This window comes from Nuphar pumila, chromosome 9 (genome assembly GCF_984573655.1).
Source record: "Nuphar pumila chromosome 9, dmNupPumi1.hap1.1, whole genome shotgun sequence".
Classification (NCBI taxonomy): domain Eukaryota; kingdom Viridiplantae; phylum Streptophyta; class Magnoliopsida; order Nymphaeales; family Nymphaeaceae; genus Nuphar; species Nuphar pumila.
In genome coordinates, this window is record NC_143257.1 from 115992656 (window position 1) to 116011582 (window position 18927).

Sequence of the window (18927 nt, forward strand, 5' to 3'; positions counted from 1 at the left end):
AAGAATAAGTTGTTTCTCCATAACTTCAAAAAAAAAATGTCTGGTTGAAAGTAACATACAAATGAACTTAGAATATCTTGAAACCAAAGGCCAATACACTTTGTTCAATAGAAGGTCCAAACATTTGGGAGCCAACCCTCAAAGCACTTTTGGAGCAGAGTTTGGAAATCTCTAGCATCAAGTTTTCCTGGGAGAGTGGAAAGAAGGTTTTCTTGTGGGTGTCAAGAGTGCATTTGTTGATATATCCACAACTAGGGGTGGCAATTTCTGACACGACCCGCCAACCCGCCTCTTAGGCGGATTCGGGTTGGGCTTAAGCCAACCCGTTTAATAAACGGGTCAACCCGCGTAACCCGTTTATTAAACAGGTCGGGTTCGGGTTGGGGGTATGCCAACCCGGCTGACCCGTTTAATAAACGGGTTAGGCGGGTGGGTCAACCCGCCAACCCGACCCGCCAACCGGTCTGCCAACCCGCCAACCGGTCTGCCAACCCGCCAACCTGACTACCTGCCAACCCGATCCGTCAACCCGCGAACCCGACCCGCCAACCTGACCCGCGAACCTGAAAACCCGTTTACCCGACCCAACCCATTTATTAAATGGGTTGGCGGGTCGTGTCGGGTTACCCGTTTATTAAACGGGTCGGGTTCGTGTTTGCCACAGCCGACCCGTTTAATAAACAGGTCGGGTTCGGGTTGAGGTATGCTGACACGCCAACCCGCCAACCCGACCCGATTGCCATCCCTATCCACAACCCGTATTCTATTGTAGGAAGGGTAGTTTGCAACTATTGCACCAATGACCATCTTCGCACAGTCCTCGGCTACCACATTAAGGCCCTGTTTGGAATGTAGGCGTCTGAGGTAGCCGGAGGTAGCTGTAGTGGGAAGTGGAAAATACCCAATGCAAAAGCACATGCAGTTGTAGGAAATGATGGAACTGGGGTGGTATTTGAGGCCTCCAGTTCCACATTTCACTTCCCACCTAAGTGAGGTGGTAGTTGCCAACTACTACATCAGTTCTCACACCAGTGCCTACTCCGATGACCTTCCCAATGCTCTTTCAGTATTAATTTCAGCTTTTCAACCGCATGCATTCCAAACAACTGCACAAGTGAAAGTGATGAATCCTCAGCTGAAACTGTTTTACTTACCCAAACAACCACGTGGATTTGCTAAAACCACAAATTTTTGGGGATTCCGCAACTGCATCCTTGGTAAATACCCACACCGAATTTCTTAGGGTGCTTCTAGACAGCATAGTAAGAAAGGCCAAAACCCTACTCTTTTTGGGATTTCACAGTTGTCTCTTCAGCTACCTTGATCATTTTTTAACAACACAATCACATAATTTTAAAAGTTGTTCTATTATTTAATTTGAATGGTTGATTTGCTCAACTAATAAGACTTGAAACTTCATTCAAAATAGTCCAACTTATTTTGGGAACAACCTAAACATGGATTGGAATATGATAAAGGGATCAAGCAATATCGATTCCTTTAGAATGGGATCAATTAGGGATCAGTCTTGGTGGTTCCTAGATATAAAAAGAAAACAAAAAATCAGCATAACACGGTCAAAACTTTTAATTTTCGAATTTTATAAGCATGGTTAAGATGATTACATAGAATCGTTCTAATTATTGGTACCAAATTACTAAACTATATTTTTAATGCCAAGTTTGGCAAAATTAATTTTTTTTTTCAGATAATCTATGGAAAAAAAACCTCCATCACCGAACACACCTTGGCTGGCCTTCAATTGGTAAAACCCTTTGAGGTCACCCTTGCCCACCGGGGAATACAGTCAGCTTCAACCTTTCAACAAGGGAAGTCACTCATGGGTTTTGAACTTGTGACATCCCGTCAACTTGGTGACATTCACAAGTTGCCACTACCAGATGAGTAGAACCCTTGTGGCAACCAAGTATTTAGGTTATATGCATGTCTAACAAATTATGTACTCCTATAACTTATGATAAAATTAAGCTTAACTAATACCACGTTATTTTTTTTTTGGATAGAATTGTAGTTCATGCATCTATCGAATAAGAAAGTAAGAGGGAAAAAAAAAATTTGCTAGTTGTGGAAATGAGCATACTAATTCTTTTTATATTTAGTGTAACTTTATGTACACATTGTTAAAACATGAAATTCTTGCTTGTAGGGAGGCTTTTTTTTGGATAGGCAATCTGGGGTTAGGCAGACCCTCACTAGTTATACAATCATACCATTGGGATTTGAACTTGCAACGTCCCAACACAAGATGACGTGCACTAACTGCTCCTACCAGACAAGCAGAGTCTGGCAAACAAATGAATAACAAGTGCAACTCTATGATCCATGGAATATGAAACAATAGCTGTTACTCTATAATATCTATAAATGTAAATTCAGATCGCTCGCTTTGCCTCTAAAGGTTTTATCATCTCCCTTAAGTAAGATTTAGAATGACTCCCAACTTGCTGACAAAACATCTACTTTGCTCGTTTCTAAGGGTTCTAGTAAGAATATAAGTTAGATGTTCAATAACAAACATAAGGTTCCTCATCATTAAACAAAAAAAGGAATTAATTAAGGACAAACCAAGCCTAAAACATTAAGAAGGCACTTGTTGTTTCTGTTGATGGCCAGGCAATTATTATTTGTTATTTGCTGACAAGAGCTTCACTCACCCTGCCCAAGTTCAAAAACCCATGGGTGTGCATTCCTTGCCATGAAATTGAAGTTGGGTGTACTCTTTGGTGTGCAAGGAGGACTTAGGGTTTTACATCAGTATGCTCACGAGTGGCAAATGGGGTTTTCTCTTACTATCCAAAAAAGATTGCTTGTTATTTAGTTTATCAAGAGAAAGCAACTTCTATGATGGTGAGCTAACCTATTATTGGAGGATTTCAACATGGTTTTGGTTCCAAGTGGGAAGAATTATTATTAAAAAAAACCTTCTTGGTAGGAGGGAAGCAAGAAACAACTCATACACAAGGCAAAAATCTAAAAGTAATCAATTTACAACTAAAAAATCATTCTTTTTTTATTTTTTCATTGACAAGCTCGTGATTTCCCCTATATAATTTTCCAAGTGGAGCATGCAAAGCTCCAAACATAATCCATTTATTTCTAATTAAAGGACCATTCCTTTTTTTTTTATGTTCCCATTAGTAAGAAGCTTATATCCCCTATATGATTCGCTTGAATTGTTAAAAAAGTTGCAAATGCCAAAGGATCACCACTTCGTCATGGAGAAGCCCTGGTTCAGGTGGTGGGATAAAAAAAATTTACTTGGATGTACCAAAAAAAACATTTTTTTTTGGAGATACGATACTGTATATAAACAGATCCCCAAAAATATACCCAAGAAAATCCAAGAGATTTTCTCTTGATTCATTAGCCTTGTTACAACACAACTTTTTCCTTGTAAAATTGATTTGAAAATCAATGCACCTAAGCTCAATATAGGTTAAATAATCAATGCACCTAGGCTCAAGTATTAATCACACAATGAATAATCTGACCATTCATCTCTTATCTTCATCTCTGATCTTAAAAACTAAAAGAAAATGTTAATTTAGACCCACCTTTCTAAATGAGAGACCATAATTTCACATAAATTGAGGGAAGGAATTGTCGAGTCCTTCGGTGCATCATATCATGGACACTTATATACATACGTTAGAAACTATTGATTCAGGGTGAGACAAGCCATTACACTTTTGAAAGTTCAAGATGTGATTATTGGGCATAGGGTGAGTCTTCTAACACACTTTCTTAAGTTTCATGAGAAGAGAATTCTCCAGTGAGAATTACAGTCACAACTTTCACTTTCTCGTCTTCCACTAAATTTGAGAAGGTGTTGTGACTAATTTGCAATCACAAAATCTTGAGAAAATCCTACTTTCACAAGGTGTTGCAAACTTGCTCTCAAGGTCGCACTTATGGGCTTGTTCTTATAAACAAAACATATGAGCTTTATTCAATCTTCAAAATATTAGAATGTATCAATTTCTTGAAATAGCCTTGCAAATCTACATCAACATCTACAAATTCCACCATGAAAAGGTAAGGTAATATAAACCAAGCAAAAAAGAGGGAGGAAATGAGAAGAATATATGTATAGCTATATGAACTACTTTTAACCCAGTTTATACTTGAAAAGAGTCTCCAATGTCCACGATATGTAACTGTTTTTTAAATATTTTTCTTTTCAAATGAACTAGTAGGTGTATGCCTAACCCCAGCTTGATTATCCCAAAAAAAAATGAAAGATCCTTATGAGCACTGAAAAAATGCCAGTTAGGTATTTGTTAAACTATATTTCAACTTGTCAATACTAAAGCATTTCAATAAAGTAACATGTAAATTGAGGATTGCAAAAATTGGTTTGCCTTGTTCTTTATGCATTCCAACAAAATTTAGTATTTTGTACACCATGTTTAAGGAATCCCCAGTTCATACATGTGTGCATGCTAATGTTTGCCAATAACATCATTAAGGAAAGGAATTTTTGTGACATAAATGATTGAATAAGATACAATAATCATCATTAAAAAAACATTCCTTATCAATAAGAAGAATTAGACTGTTACTCTAACTTCTAGAGCTAAAATGTATAACATGCTAAATGTGAAAACCATGGTAGTAATAAAAGCATGGAAAAAGATAATTTGATGATTAATTAAACAAGTAGCAAAATGTGATTATTCGCTGTCCATGAAGGATATGACTTATTAAAAGAAGAATGCACATTAACTCCCCGATAGTGGAAAAGAAGCCTTGCTAAGTACTTGTGTTGCTCTTATCAAAATATTTATTAATGTTGAGTATACTTTGGTGTAAGTTACCTTGTGTTCTCAATTTCCATCCAAGTTGAAGTACATGATATCACACTTGACCTATATGACCTATGGTCCATAAGACAGTGATTTCTACAACACGTGGGTCCCACCAAATCTAGTAAATTTTCTACTTAATATAGAGTTTGACTTGACAAGGTTAGATTCAAGCAGACTAAGTTGATTCAACAAATGTTAAGTTGGTTTAACAGACTTAGACTCATAGATATATACAAATATCATAAAATGATTATATTGTCATTGTAAAATAGTGTATTTTCAAAAATACCTCACAATTTGTTGAAATCCTTTTCATGTTCAAAATTTTTTATTCTTGATTTTTTAAGACATTTTCACTCTTCGTACAAGTTAACTTGCTTATGTTTGTGTGATAGATATGTACGTCATCTGAAGGTCGCAACATCTCAATAACAAATAGATTTGCATGAAAATTTTACGAACCTGATAAAATTCGCATAAAATATTTATGAATATGGCTAACTTGAATCCCAACATAGGAGATTCACATTTTAAATGTGTGGATCTTCTAATATTTGCAAACCTGATGTGAACCTTCTAGAATTTAAAAGTTAAAGCTCGGCAGGTTCACTTCATACATTTGCGGACATCCTGACTTTTGAATAGACATCATGCGAACCTCCTTTAACTAAAAACTTGTATAAAGTTTGGATGTATGTTCGCAAATGTATGTTGTGACCTTCAGAGATATGTGTTGTGATTTTTTTTAACTCCGCCTGTGTATAACTGTTTAGTTATACACTGCCGGTCCCAAGCTCGGATAAAAGAGATGGGTTGCGGTAGGCCTGTGACAGCCAGCATAAAAACTTAGTCATACCCTATGAATATGAACCAATATGAGAAATGTTTTCTTATTCGAACTCGGTAAATTTGCATCATATATTTGAGAACATCCTAACTTTCACGCAGATACCATGTGAAACTCCTTTAACTAAAAATCACATAAAGTCATGATGCTCATAAATGTATGGTGTGATTTTGGCAAATATTGTGTGTGAACCTCTTATCAATGCAATGTCAATCTATTTTAATGTGAAAATGTTAATTTGCAAAAGTCTTTACCTTAGCATGCTTTCTTATTTATATATAGTCATTGGTTGTTATTTTCATTTTTTTATCATTAAAACCTTAACATTTTTTCTTTAGAATCCTAACTCTTTTCTCTCTCCTTGAGGTGATTCTTGGGCATTTCATCTTGCAGCATTTCAACGAGATTGCTATATTTTTTTGGTCAACCTTTCCCATATTTCAACCCTCAACACTTTAAATGAAAATTGAGTTGCATATGTTATATCTTGCATTTTTTAGGTTTATGTATATGTACGAAAGGGAATAATATTGAACCTCTTTCGTTGGACGAAAATCAAATGCACCTCAGCGCATCCAAGTGTTGTGTAAAAAGACTAACCTCTTCTAAATGTCAGGGCAACAAAAATGGATGTGAAATGTATGAAGAATGTGAATTTATCTCAGGAAATATCTATTGAGGGTAATCATGAGGCCAGCATCCAACTCTATCAAACAGTTGGCAATATGGATGCTCGTAACATGCACGTGGAGGTCATGCAGTTGTCCCAACCAATTATGGATATAAATGTCGTATGTGCAATCAATAAACAACTCGCATAAGCAATTAATATTGTACATGATCAAAAGATGTGTACAAAAACTAATAAGAAAGATCGATTAAAGTATATTTTATTATCATTTTATTTATGCATCAATAGATTTTTAAAATGGCGCCATTCAGTTCTTATGGTAGATGGCACATTCTTAAAAGAAAAATGTATGGGTATATTGTTGTTGATGCATAGTATTGATCCTTCTGGTAAGATGATTCTTTTAGTGTTTGCAGTTGTAGATAAGGGGTCCAAGAAGTTATGAGCATGGTTTCTGAAGTGTCTGAAGCAAGAACTCAGAAACTATGATGAGTTTAAGAGATGAGAATTGACAGCCATCTCAAATATACACCCATGGTTTTTGTATGTCAACCACACATAATGTAATTATCATATTGGATATTGCATGAAACACTTAATAGAGAACTTTACTAGAAATTTTAGTATAGCATTCAAAATGCACTTTGGCATATCACAACTCAAGTAGACATGCCACAATAGTGTACATATTTTCTTAAAAAAATCTATGCACAAAATCAAGTCGCATATGATTATATTGTCATTGATGTGCAACCAAGGTTTTGGGCTACATCTCACTTTCCAGAAAAATATATGAGTGTTTAACATCTAATAATATAGAAAGCTTTAATTTATAGATTCTCCTCATATGTGACAAGCTTCTAGTATTTTTTTAGAGACTTTATATCGTGTTGATGATATTATTTGAGAAAATAAAGAATATCGGGCAAAAAATGAATGGCATTATTGTGTCTAAAGTAAAATAAAATATAGAAATACTAAAAAAAGGTACAATAATTACGTGTGGTTGTCATACATTACCATCAACTCGATATGAGATCCATGATCAATGTCACAGTTGCAGCATTGATCTTGAGAAGAGTGAATTCTCTTGTAATGAGCGGCAGGTGAGTGGGATTTCATGTGAACTTACAATTACATGCATTCTGTATGAGGTCAAGTTATTAGAATATTACTGCAGCAAATACTTTAAAGTTGATTTGTATATAATGATATATCATATATTTTTATTTTTTAAACGATGAATAACGTCTCACACAACCCTACATTGACACTTGTGTAGCCTATCCAAAGGTGATGCATAAATTAGAGAAACATGAAGAGATGAAAAATGACATCAAAGGATGATATATCATACAAGTATAATATATATGGTGAGATTGGCTACAACTGAAAGAAGCACACATAGCAATATGCTTGAGTACTTCTTGATGCAAAATATGTGTGATTTGTTAAGAATTGTTGAATAAATTATTTTTGTGTATTTATTGGGAGTTTTTTAATGAATTGCTTTAATGTATTTATTGAGAGTTAATAATTTTACTGTTCATATGTCTTCTATGTATATTTTAGAACTTTTGTGATAGGGGGCATTGAGTGGACATGACATTGATAAATCACACAGAGGGAAACATAGTAGAAGAAAGGTTGTAGTCAAACAATCGCCTATAGACGTGCAACTAATTATGAAATATGTATAAGAAAACAAGTTGTGTGTTTATACATTTATTTGTAGTACATGTAACATGTTTATATTCAATTGTAATTTGTCATAAAAATGGGTGGATGAGAAACAGCCAGTGCAGCGACCAAAACAATCAAAGCACGAGTATACATTTGGCATGTAGACATTGTTTACTAATGATATAAGTGTCAGGTTTGCATGTTTGTTTGTTTGTTTTTATATATTGATTTAAATCTAACATGAATTATCACAAATATTGTTTATGTAGCATCTACAAAGTTTCATAACCCGAATTGAACACATCCATGAGCAAAATCGGGTAGCAAGAAATAAGTTACCAAAGACCATTTACCTTCACATATGGTTCTCGGTGAATCCTGAAAGTGATAGTCCTATTTTTTTTCAACTTATAAAAATCAATTGCTTAATGTTATTATTCATAATAAATGATTAGCAAACCGGATGGGCAAAGTGGGGCTCATGCTTCCTTGGATAACTATAACTTGTCATATCCTTTTACGAAAAGTGATAATGTATATGTTATAGTGCACACTTATATTCACATTTATACTACATATAAAGCATACTTATGTCTTCAATCGGATTTGTGTTGCAGATTCTAATTCTTGTCAAATAGAGCCATCAACACTGGGTTCTTTGAGAGATAATCATGAATGCAGAAGAGTTCATATTGTACAATTTCACTGTAACTACATCAAATGCAGATAAAGACGTCACAAATCTAGTAGAAAGTGTTAACTTATTCAATAATATATTTAGTTTGTTCTCATGTTAAGTAGAATTAATGTTAGGTTTCATGTATATTATTTTATAGAGTAGTTTGGCTACGACGTTTATAATGAATGACAAAACTGACCCCTATAAGGGATTTCTCAACAAGATAATGGGTAATTACTTTTATATATGATTGTTAACTAAACATGTATATATATATTTTTATAATACAATTTTTATAAGTTTGATTATGGTATATTTGTGTTAATGTACATAAAGTACTTGGGCAAGGGGAAGCAACTCAATTTTATGCAGGTACACTATCATGTATTGTTTTGTTTGGTGTTTAAAATGCAAGTTAATTAGTTATTTATTAATAACCATTTAATGAATATGTAAAATATATAAGGATGTATGATTAAATACTATGAGGATTTGTAGAAGAAAAAGGCGAAGCAAGAAGAAGCCAACAAAAATGCAGAGGTAATCATGTCAGTTATAAAAATAACTAGTAAGGTAAAGTCAAAGGTGTACAATGAATAAAATACTCTTGAAAAAATATAGAAAGATCTGATATGAGTTGTGTACTCTAACCTGTGTATGATGAAGAAACTGCTCTTGAAAAAATATAAAAGATTTTATATAAATTGATGTGTACTTTAACATGTGTATGATGAAAAAAAAATCTTGAAAAAATGTGAAAAGATTTAATTTGAATTGTTGTGTACTTTAAATGTGTATGATGATCTTCGACCCAATATAGAGGTTATATCTCATGTGTTAACATTTTCTTTTGTGTCAGTAACTAGTTTTTAACTTGAGATCATATGTATTTAATGAATGAATATGTGTGTGATTATATATAGGTTTGAATGTATGCATGAGCAGGGTATGATATGCTAAAAGTGATCAATGAATGTGTGAACAAGTGATAGTTAAAGTATATATTGAATTACAATATCAATATAAAATTTGTGTAAGGTGATTTTGAGGAGAAACTTAGGAGGTTTGCATATTTGAAGTGTATAAAGCTCGAAACATTCACACACTTATTAATAGTCAATCTTATGAGGTTCGTAATTCACCACTTGAGATATTATGTAACTGCACGAATGTCTTGATGTATGCATACACTAATATGTGAGCATAATCACTTGGTAGGTTAAATAACTATATGAATGTTCTTATGTTTTTATATTATGATATGTGAACATCATCACTTGGGAGGTTAAGTAAATACATGAATGGTTTGATGTTTGCACACTCTAATATGCGAACATTATCGCTTGAGAGGTTAACCCTAATATACAAATATCAACACTTGAAAGATTAAGTAATAGTATAAATATCTTGATGTTCGCACACACTAATATATGAACATCATCACTTTGGAGGTTAACTGCGTGAATGTCCCGATGTGTGCACACTTTGATATGCGAACATCATCACTTGGGAGGTTAACCTTAATATAAAAACATTATTATTTATGAGGTTAACCCTAATATGAAAACATCATTACTTGGGAGGTTAAGTAATTATACAAATATTCTAATGTTTGCACACAATAATATGAAGACATCATCACTTGAGAAATTAAGTAATTGTGTGAATGTCCTGATGTCTGCATACTCTAATGTTATGTTATTTACGTAACATTTAATGTTTTTGTAAAAGATCATAAGCCTACCAATACATTCAGCCATTCAAATATTACCAATACATTCATTCAAACCATGTCAATATGTTCATTCATTCAAACTATGCTAATACATTTACACATTCAATCACAATATAAAAAATTTATTATTTACATAACATCTCATGTTTATGTAAAAAAAATATAATCTTGCTAATATATTTATTCATTCAAATTCTATCAATACATTCATTCATTCATTCAAACACTGTTAATACATTCATACATTCAATCACAATATAAAAATCATATTATTTACATAACATCTCATGTTCCTATAAAAAAAACATTGTCAATATATTTAGTCATTCAAATGCTATCAATACATTCATTCATTCAAACTCTGTCAATACAGTCATTCATTCAAACACTATCGATATATTCATACATTCAATTACAATATAAAAATCTTGTTATTAACATAACATCTTATGTTTCTGTAAAAAATTATAACTCTGGCAATACATTCATTCATTCAAATTCAATTTTGCATTATTAAGAAATTACAATAATAGTTAACACAATATAAAATTTTTGCTATTTACATGTTTCTGTAAAAAAATCATAACCTTATCAAAATATTTATCTATTCAAATTTAATTTTGTATAACACTAAAGAGTTAAAACCCTTCCAATACATTCATTCATTCTAACTCTACCAATACATTCATATATTCAATCACATTATAAAAGGTATGTTATTTTACATAACATTTTATGTGCTTTTAAAAATTAAGTATCACATGGTTAAAAAATTTATGAGTTGTGACTCATGTAGATGATGTAGATCTTGCACTCATGCTCTAAGATCATGAAGCTTCTTATTCTTTATAATGAGCAGTTTTTCCTGGGCATGTAAAAGTTATTTGTCATTTGTCGCAAGTAATTAATTTAAGATAATCAAAGTTGCACGAAATTGATAGATTTCAACCTTATCAATTGTTAATATTGCCTTTGCACGTGACTTAGACTTGTATATAGGTGTGCAAGTGAAGTTGCCTCCAATGCAAAATCATTAACATGGTTTAATTTTTGCACAAGTTGCATGTAAGATGCACAATCTCATGTGTTAGGATTCAAGTTAGCCATGTTTGCTAATATTTTATGCAAATTTTATCACCAATTTTTCATGTGACTCCTTGTTATTGAAATGTTGTGACCTTTGAATGGCGTACCTATCTATCACTCAAACATCAACATGTTCACTTGTGCGAATGGTAAAATATGCTAAAAAAAGTTGAGAATCAAAAAAATTGGATATGTAGAGGATTTTGGCAAATTGTGAGGCATTTTTAAAATTGTACTATTTTACAAGGATAGTAAGGTTATTTTTTGTTAGCTTTTTTCATATTTTTTTTTTACTTTTTAATCATTTTATCTTAGCAAGTTGGACATTAAGCCCCAAGGGAGGTTGGCGTAGTGGGGTGGGGCCTTGGCTGCTAGATGGGCAGTCAAGGTTCGATTCTCATGGAAGTTGCCCCTCTACGCAAGCCAACAAGTAGCATTGGCCCTAGGGGCAGGGGTCCTAGCCTCAAAGATTTATGCTGCTGGCATGATGACCATAGGTATGCCTGGCTGAGCCAACGCGACCAGGTCTTCTGCATCGGGTTATAAATTCAAAAAAAAGTTCAACATTATTCATATTAGTTGACATTTTTATGTTTCAATGCAAAAATAAAATTTTATTTATAGTTTTTTTAGTGCCTCCGTGTGTAGGTCCAAGCAAACCTATAGTTGGGTTTGGTCTTTCCAACCTAGAGCGATGTTGATCCAACGAGGTGATTGGGTTTAATTGCCAGTTCCAATTAGGACTTTGACCAGATCAGGCATTGGGGGGAAATAACCTAATGCCTCTCAAGTCCAAAACTACACCTTGCTTGTGCTATATCCAAAATCATTAAAGATAACGAGTTGACCGCAATCAGTTCGGACATTGGCTGGGACTCATGTAGAGCTAGATCCGATCCAACCCAGTTGGTTAGTTGTTCTCTGTGGGTCCTTTGCTGATCCAGATAGCCTCATTCGATCCGTTTCTAAAATTGTATCACTTTTTATAATATTTCAATAATACTAAGATGTATTTTTTGAATTCATCCCTCTATATTTGGGTTCGATATCCAACCAAATATATATCATACAATTCGTTCATGTATGACACCCAATTAATAATGAATTTCACTTTCATTTTCAGATTAATATTCCAATTCGTTCATGTGCAAATGGCAAATCAGATTATCCATTTAAGTTAATTTGGTCCAAGATTCAGTAACTATAGCTTTCCATCAAAATCCAAATCCGAACCTGGATCTGACTAGTTTGGAGTTAGTAACCCGGCCTGTTTGCATCCCACACGGGCCCATATCCAGTCCCAACGGGTCTGTTTCGGATCCATAACATTTCAGATCTGACCCGGTTAACCGATTGGCAAATTTCGTAATATCTCGCAAGATCAAGGTGACGACATTAGGGCAAACGTTATATGATGATTAGGGCGTAGAGGCGCCGTCTCTTCATTTGCTATAGAGAGAGGTGCGTCTTCTTCCTCTTCTTTTTCTTCTGCTGCTGATGTCTTGCATGATTTTGTCTTCTTTTGATCTTCTTCTTCTGTTGTTTCTGTGAGTTGCATGTTGGATTTTGTTTTGTTTGTTGTCTTGCGATATGATATGTGCAAAACTAGCTCTGCAAATGTGTGTGCGGAGTCCTTTTCGTTGATGGTTTTCATTTGGGTTGTCATCCCTTTTAGTCATTACAGTCTGGCATAAATCCTATTTTGTGAATCCTAAACCTTAAATGGCAAGATACACGGCATTATGAACTTCAAGCTGTTTGTGGGCTTTTTGTTCAGTGCAATGTTTTAGATTCGATCGTGGTGTTTTTGGTTTTTTTAAATGGTATCACTCGCTGAATTTTTCTGTCGATCTGTCTCTTAAGTTTGATTGTTTAGGTGATTCCGGTGTAATGGCCTAGCCTGGACTGTCTTGAGTACTGCACTTTGGAGTTTTTTAAAGAAAGCAATTTGTTATTTAGTTCTTTATATTGGCCATCACACAAACTCCTTTGTGTGCACCTCTAGTGATCCCTGCCCTTGTGTATCCAAAGTCTCTTAGCGCCTTGTTACTTGTGACTTAAAACCCTAGTACCATGTTCATGTGTCGCCATTTTTGACGTATCAATTCCTTTTGCTTTAAGTGAGAACTTGTAAAATGTATTGCTGCTGCTTTTATCTCTCAGAATGTCTAAATATTTGCTATGAAAAACATCTTGATTGTTTTGTAATATGCAATGCTAGTAATTATTATTTTTATTTTTCATATTACTTGATAGTATTCTTGGTATACCATGGGGTATCTTCTCTCCTTCACTTTGATTAAATAGTTCAATCTTTATTGTTGGTTTAATGCTGAAAGTGCCACTGCCACATATAAGTCGGCATCATTATGAAGTCTTGTTTTTTATTGCTCAAGTGCCATAAGTAAGTTTATATAATTATGTGAACTTGGTCTTGTTGCTCAAGTACTGGGTATAAATTGGTACTGTTATGCCTTGTCAAAAATCATAAATTGGATTTTTTTTACTTATGATCTTGAAAGGAACAAAAAGCTGCATGGAAGTGAGGAGTGCCCTCCACTTTCAGAATAGTAGGTCCACTTTCACTGCATCTTATTTGTGGATAGCATTCTTATAGAGTTGTGATTCCTCATTTCATGGAATGCTATGGAGGCAGTCCTTTGACTTAGTATATTTATTTATACTGAAAATTTTTGTGGAGAGTTAATGACTTTTTGGTTTCTATTTCATTTTTCTTTTCTGGATTTATAATTTATTACATTATCATGCAAAATTTTGCTCAATTTATTTTTGTTATTATATTGCATTGAGCTATAACAAAAACATTTTTTACAGGGCCTTAGAGTAGGGAATCCAAAATGAAGTATAACCCAAGTGAGTTTGTAACTATTGTTTATGCTACTTGCTAGTTAGCCTCTCATTTGTTATGTTATAGAATGTTAACACTTCTCTATATTGGGCCCTCAGGAGTCACGAGCTCAAGAAGGAAGTGTCGAAAGGCACACTTTACTGCACCTTCAAGTGCCAAACGAATTCTCATGAGTGCACCATTGTCACTTGACCTTCGCAACAAATATAATGTAAGATACTATTTCTCTCTCAATATTTTGCCTCTAACTTTGTTGACAATATGGTAGTGGTATCTTCTGTTGGTAAAGACCATCATGGTTTCTTTAAGCCTCTTATGGATCGTACTCTATCGTCGCACTGTAACGTGCACGTGCTTGCTCATTGTTGGCTTGCACTCACCGAGTACAACTTCGAGCGTATTTCAACTTGTTCATTTGTCTTAAAAGACACGGTGCATACTTATGCACTAACTCTGATGATTGGAGAAGCCGAGTCATTTGCCCGAAACAGTCATTAATGGCTTGTCTATCAGAGTTTTGTACCATCCATCCTCTTTCTTGATGAACCATTTCGAACAGGCACGACGGGGGTTTCTTAACCGCCGCCTCATCCTACATGCCCGGAACCATTATGCCTGCTTGAACATCTTGCTTGTGAAGGCACATAGTCACCATTATCTGACATATACGTGCCAATGCACATTTGAGGCAACCACATACCTCTCATCCTACTCACCGCAATACGCAACGTACTTGTTCAAAAGTACAACTACGATGAGAGGGACATGTATTTCTCAAAAGGAAATCCCCACAACCATGCTTTGCTGATAAGATATGGTGTAACCATTCAAGTTCAAACTTGTCATGCTCAGGTCTTTTAGACTGTCATGAGCCTCTTGCCTGTTAGGCAGCGTCAATATTATATGATTAACAAAAAGTGTCAAAACATGCCTCGAGGTTACTACAAACCTCTCATCCTACTCCTCGTAGTCTAAACATATCGTACATGACTAAGAATACTATTACGATGAGAGGGGCATGGATTTCTCAGTAGAAATCCATCAGCAATAATCTCGCGAAGGAAGGTAAAGCGCCAACTATCTTAGTTTGGCCAAAAAACCTAAATAACTAGGTCTCACCTCAAGGGTGACGTAGTACCGGTCTAGCAATAGTGCAGGTTACTCAGTAGAACCTTAGCCCATCTCATGCGCATGCCCTTAAATAGGGTTATCCTAATTGTATCGGATACGCGAATTGAAGTTGTAAACACTTCCCCCAAAATACATTGATTTGGGAGATCCAACCGCTATCTCACAAAAGGCTTTCAAAATCTGCTTTACAAAATTATACGTTTTGAAAATAGATTGGTGCTTAAAAGTCATCCTTTGGAGAACCAAGTGCATAAGTGTGCACTGTGTCTTTTAAGACAAATGAACAAGTTGAAATACGCTCGAAGCTGTACTCAGTGAGTGCAAGCCAACAATGAGCAAGCCCGTGCACGTTACAGTGCGACGATAGAGTATGATCGATCCACAAACTTGTTCACTTCTTGAACACCTATATCACCTATTGATGACCATAACTTGTTTTATTTGTTTGAGTATACAGGATCCTTTGGAATTGGTTTGAGTTCAGGGACTTAGATGGGCAGAAAATAGAAATAAGAGGAGATGAACATGTCTGCAATCTTGAGCATCTACAAGATGAACCTCAATCTCCTTTTATAGGGTAGTCTACTACAGGGGCACAATTGATACCAATCAAATAGCTTAACTGTTGGGGCATCTTCTACTACCAACAAATCATACAAAACAATAAGCCAAAACAAACGAGTAACAAAAAACTGCTACTAAGAGACTAGATGACATTTATCCCAAGCCAATTGTCTTCTTGTAAACTGCTTGCCCATTCAATGCCAAGTTTAATAGACCTTTTCAAAATTCAAAACCTGTGTTAGGGGTGCTCCATTTTGCTCCTATGGCATGTACCTTATAGGTACTAATCTTAATGGAAAGCTATACAAGAATAGCATGTCCCTATGTCCTTTAGCTGTGGCCATGTGATATTTCTTCAAGCCATTCTTCTATCCTGAAAACTCAATACTCATGCTAGGTGACCTGTTATTCCAAACTGACCCATACGCATGGAGCAGTCAGTGTTCTTCACTATAACAAATGACTACCACTATTGAACAGAAAATGTGATCGCTGCTCCTTAAAGTCCTCTAATATTCGTGAATGATGGTTATTTGTGCTTTTGTGTTTCCTTTCAGGTTCGTTCTGTTCCAGTCAGAAAAGATGATGAGGTGCAGGTTGTCAGAGGTACATTCAAAGGAAGAGAAGGCAAAATTGTGCAGGTTTACAGAAGGAAGTGGGTTATTCACATTGAGCGCATTACCAGGGAAAAGGTTAATGGTATGTTCCCTAAGTTCTGCATTCATGTTTAATTTTCATTGGTTCATTTGGTTTTCATTACAGTTTCTGATTAAATTCTGTTAAATGCTCTCCTATTATAGTCCTTAAATCAGCTCAATCTTTCTAGATGCAATTAATTCTTGTAAGGTCAATGACCATAATAATATCCCATATGTTTTATACCATCGACAAGATGTGATATTTGCCAATTATGGTTTTCAGTAAAAATACAAAGGCAGGCTTTAACTGCCTAAACTCCAATGCCTCCTGAATGCCCTGCTCTAAAACAGCCATTGCAGGAGTTCGACCCAATCCAACCTAGATTCTCAACATCTGGCCCAACTAGAGGATTTGCTTTTCATACCATTTTGCTTGTGGACTGCTTTATGCTCCTTGAGTCTTCCATGAGTTGCTTTATCCGAAACTCAGGTTTGTTTTGGGGAACCAATTTATAGCTTGCACGTAGCTGCCTCTCTAAAGTGTTTTAACCATTGTGCTCTGTGACACTTGACTATATCCAAACCTAACAAATTTGTTGTTCTTGGTCCCTGTTCCCATTTACAGATGTCAGTGTCGAGTTGTCATCAGTTCATTTTGTTCTTTGAGAGTGTGTTTGAGATGGAGGCATTTGGCACTCTGACAACCCGAATGACAATTGTTCTGAACGCAAGAATCACACCTGCAACTCTTGTATCCCATTAAATTCAACATTTCAGACTGTGTTCTGTCCCATGCTGGACATGCACTGGATGCAATTCAAATGGAGGACAAGACCTGTGTGGGGACCACAGAGTTCTGGCGCAGGATTGTTCTGAGAATCAAATGTACCCTGATGGAACCATGACCTTGATATGCATTATGAAAACTTATCCTTCATTTGGCCTAAACAAAAAGAGATTCTTCCTGTGAAAACTTATCATTGGTCACTGCAGCAGGCAGACTACGGTTATATTCCTTGATAGTTGATACTCATAAATCACAATTTCTCATGATAAACCTTGTATTTAATAATACAGTAGTTAACCCTAGGGCTGGCTGCTTTGTTCATAACGGCAATTTGGCACTGGCAGGGTAGGCAGGGTAGGATCATCCTCGCAAACCTGCTATTGACCACAATGAAACTAACAGAGAATGGATAACCAGTAAAAAAAATTGGTATGGTCAGCTTTAGTTTCTCTTCTTGTGAGGGAGACACGCCTCTGTTGCACCAACTCTATTAAAAATATGGCTGGTTATTAGTTTTATTTTTCGTATTTATTTTTTGGTAACCAACTAAAATCTCACTTGTGCAAACTTAGGAACAACTGTGAATGTTGGTGTTAATCCTTCAAAGGTGATGGTGACCAAGCTGAAGTTGGACAAGGACAGAAAGGCCTTGTTGGAGAGGAAGGGGAAAGGCAGAGCTGCCGAGAAAGGCAAAGGCAAATTCACTCCTGAAGATGTTGCCGCATCTCTCCAGGGTGTTGATTAGTCAAAGGCCAAGCCTCCTAGTTGTCCTTGAATTTTTCTCTAGTTCGATTGCATCAAGAGAGGGGAACCCATAGCTTTTTATGTAGGTTAGGTATTGACTTCAGTCCCACACAAGCAAACTTGTTCCTGGAAGTATTGAGTTTTGTTGGGATGTTTCTGCTGATTTTTTATGCATCACATTTATGGTATTTTTACTCTTCTGTTAGAATCTATATTTGGGTGATTGGTATGTGAGGGCTTCTTTATATCTATTTTTTCTTTGATTGAGATGTGCCCTATCACACAATAGAAATCTCAAGTGAGGGCCTTCTATCAAGGTTGACAACAACTAGCTCTGAAATTTTATGTGAAGAGGGCCTGGAAAAAAACACCATGAAGACGTGTGAATTACTCTCCTACGGGAAAATGTTATGGTTCACTAAACTCATAACGATTGTAATGTGCAATGAAAGGGTTGTACTCTCCGGTGGGTGGGTAGGGGGACCTCAAGGGTTTTACTAAGCTTAATCCAGTCAATGTGCTGTCGGTGATGGGGGTTTTCCTTCGGATTTTTTGAAGAAAAAAAAAGGCTTCAAGGCTGCACTTTCCTGTTTGTCCAATCTTTCAGTTGGTTTGTCACCATAATTATTAACTCAAGTTTTGTTGTAAGAGTTTCTATTTGGGCTGTCAACAGGTCGGGTCAGGATTAACCAGGACCCACCCAT

The 18927-nt window shown here is 35.4% G+C and overlaps 1 protein-coding gene across 2 annotated transcripts; it reads left to right on the forward strand.

Moving 5' to 3' along the window:
* The first annotated feature begins 12933 nt into the window (after positions 1 to 12933).
* On the forward strand, positions 12934 to 18453 carry LOC149828980 (large ribosomal subunit protein uL24z-like). 2 transcript variants are annotated; one of them, XM_090017843.1, is made up of 5 exons: positions 12934 to 12951; positions 14326 to 14364; positions 14458 to 14570; positions 16612 to 16753; positions 18052 to 18453. In XM_090017843.1, the coding sequence occupies exons 2-5, from the start codon at positions 14349 to 14351 to the stop codon at positions 18222 to 18224; spliced, it is 444 nt and encodes a 147-aa protein (XP_089873969.1). In that variant the 5' UTR covers positions 12934 to 12951; positions 14326 to 14348; the 3' UTR covers positions 18225 to 18453. The 2 variants fall into 2 exon arrangements, with proteins under 2 accessions (XP_089873969.1, XP_089873970.1); XM_090017844.1 differs by lacking the exon at positions 12934 to 12951 and adding an exon at positions 14043 to 14060.
* Positions 18454 to 18927: the final 474 nt, after the last annotated feature.

Excerpts from the sequence above, each read along its gene's own strand:
- LOC149828980 (XM_090017843.1), top strand. Across the intron at positions 14,571-16,611 it reads ACCTTCGCAACAAATATAAT|GTTCGTTCTGTTCCAGTCAG; the intron begins GTAAGATACTAT and ends GTTTCCTTTCAG. Across the intron at positions 16,754-18,051 it reads TACCAGGGAAAAGGTTAATG|GAACAACTGTGAATGTTGGT; the intron begins GTATGTTCCCTA and ends GTGCAAACTTAG.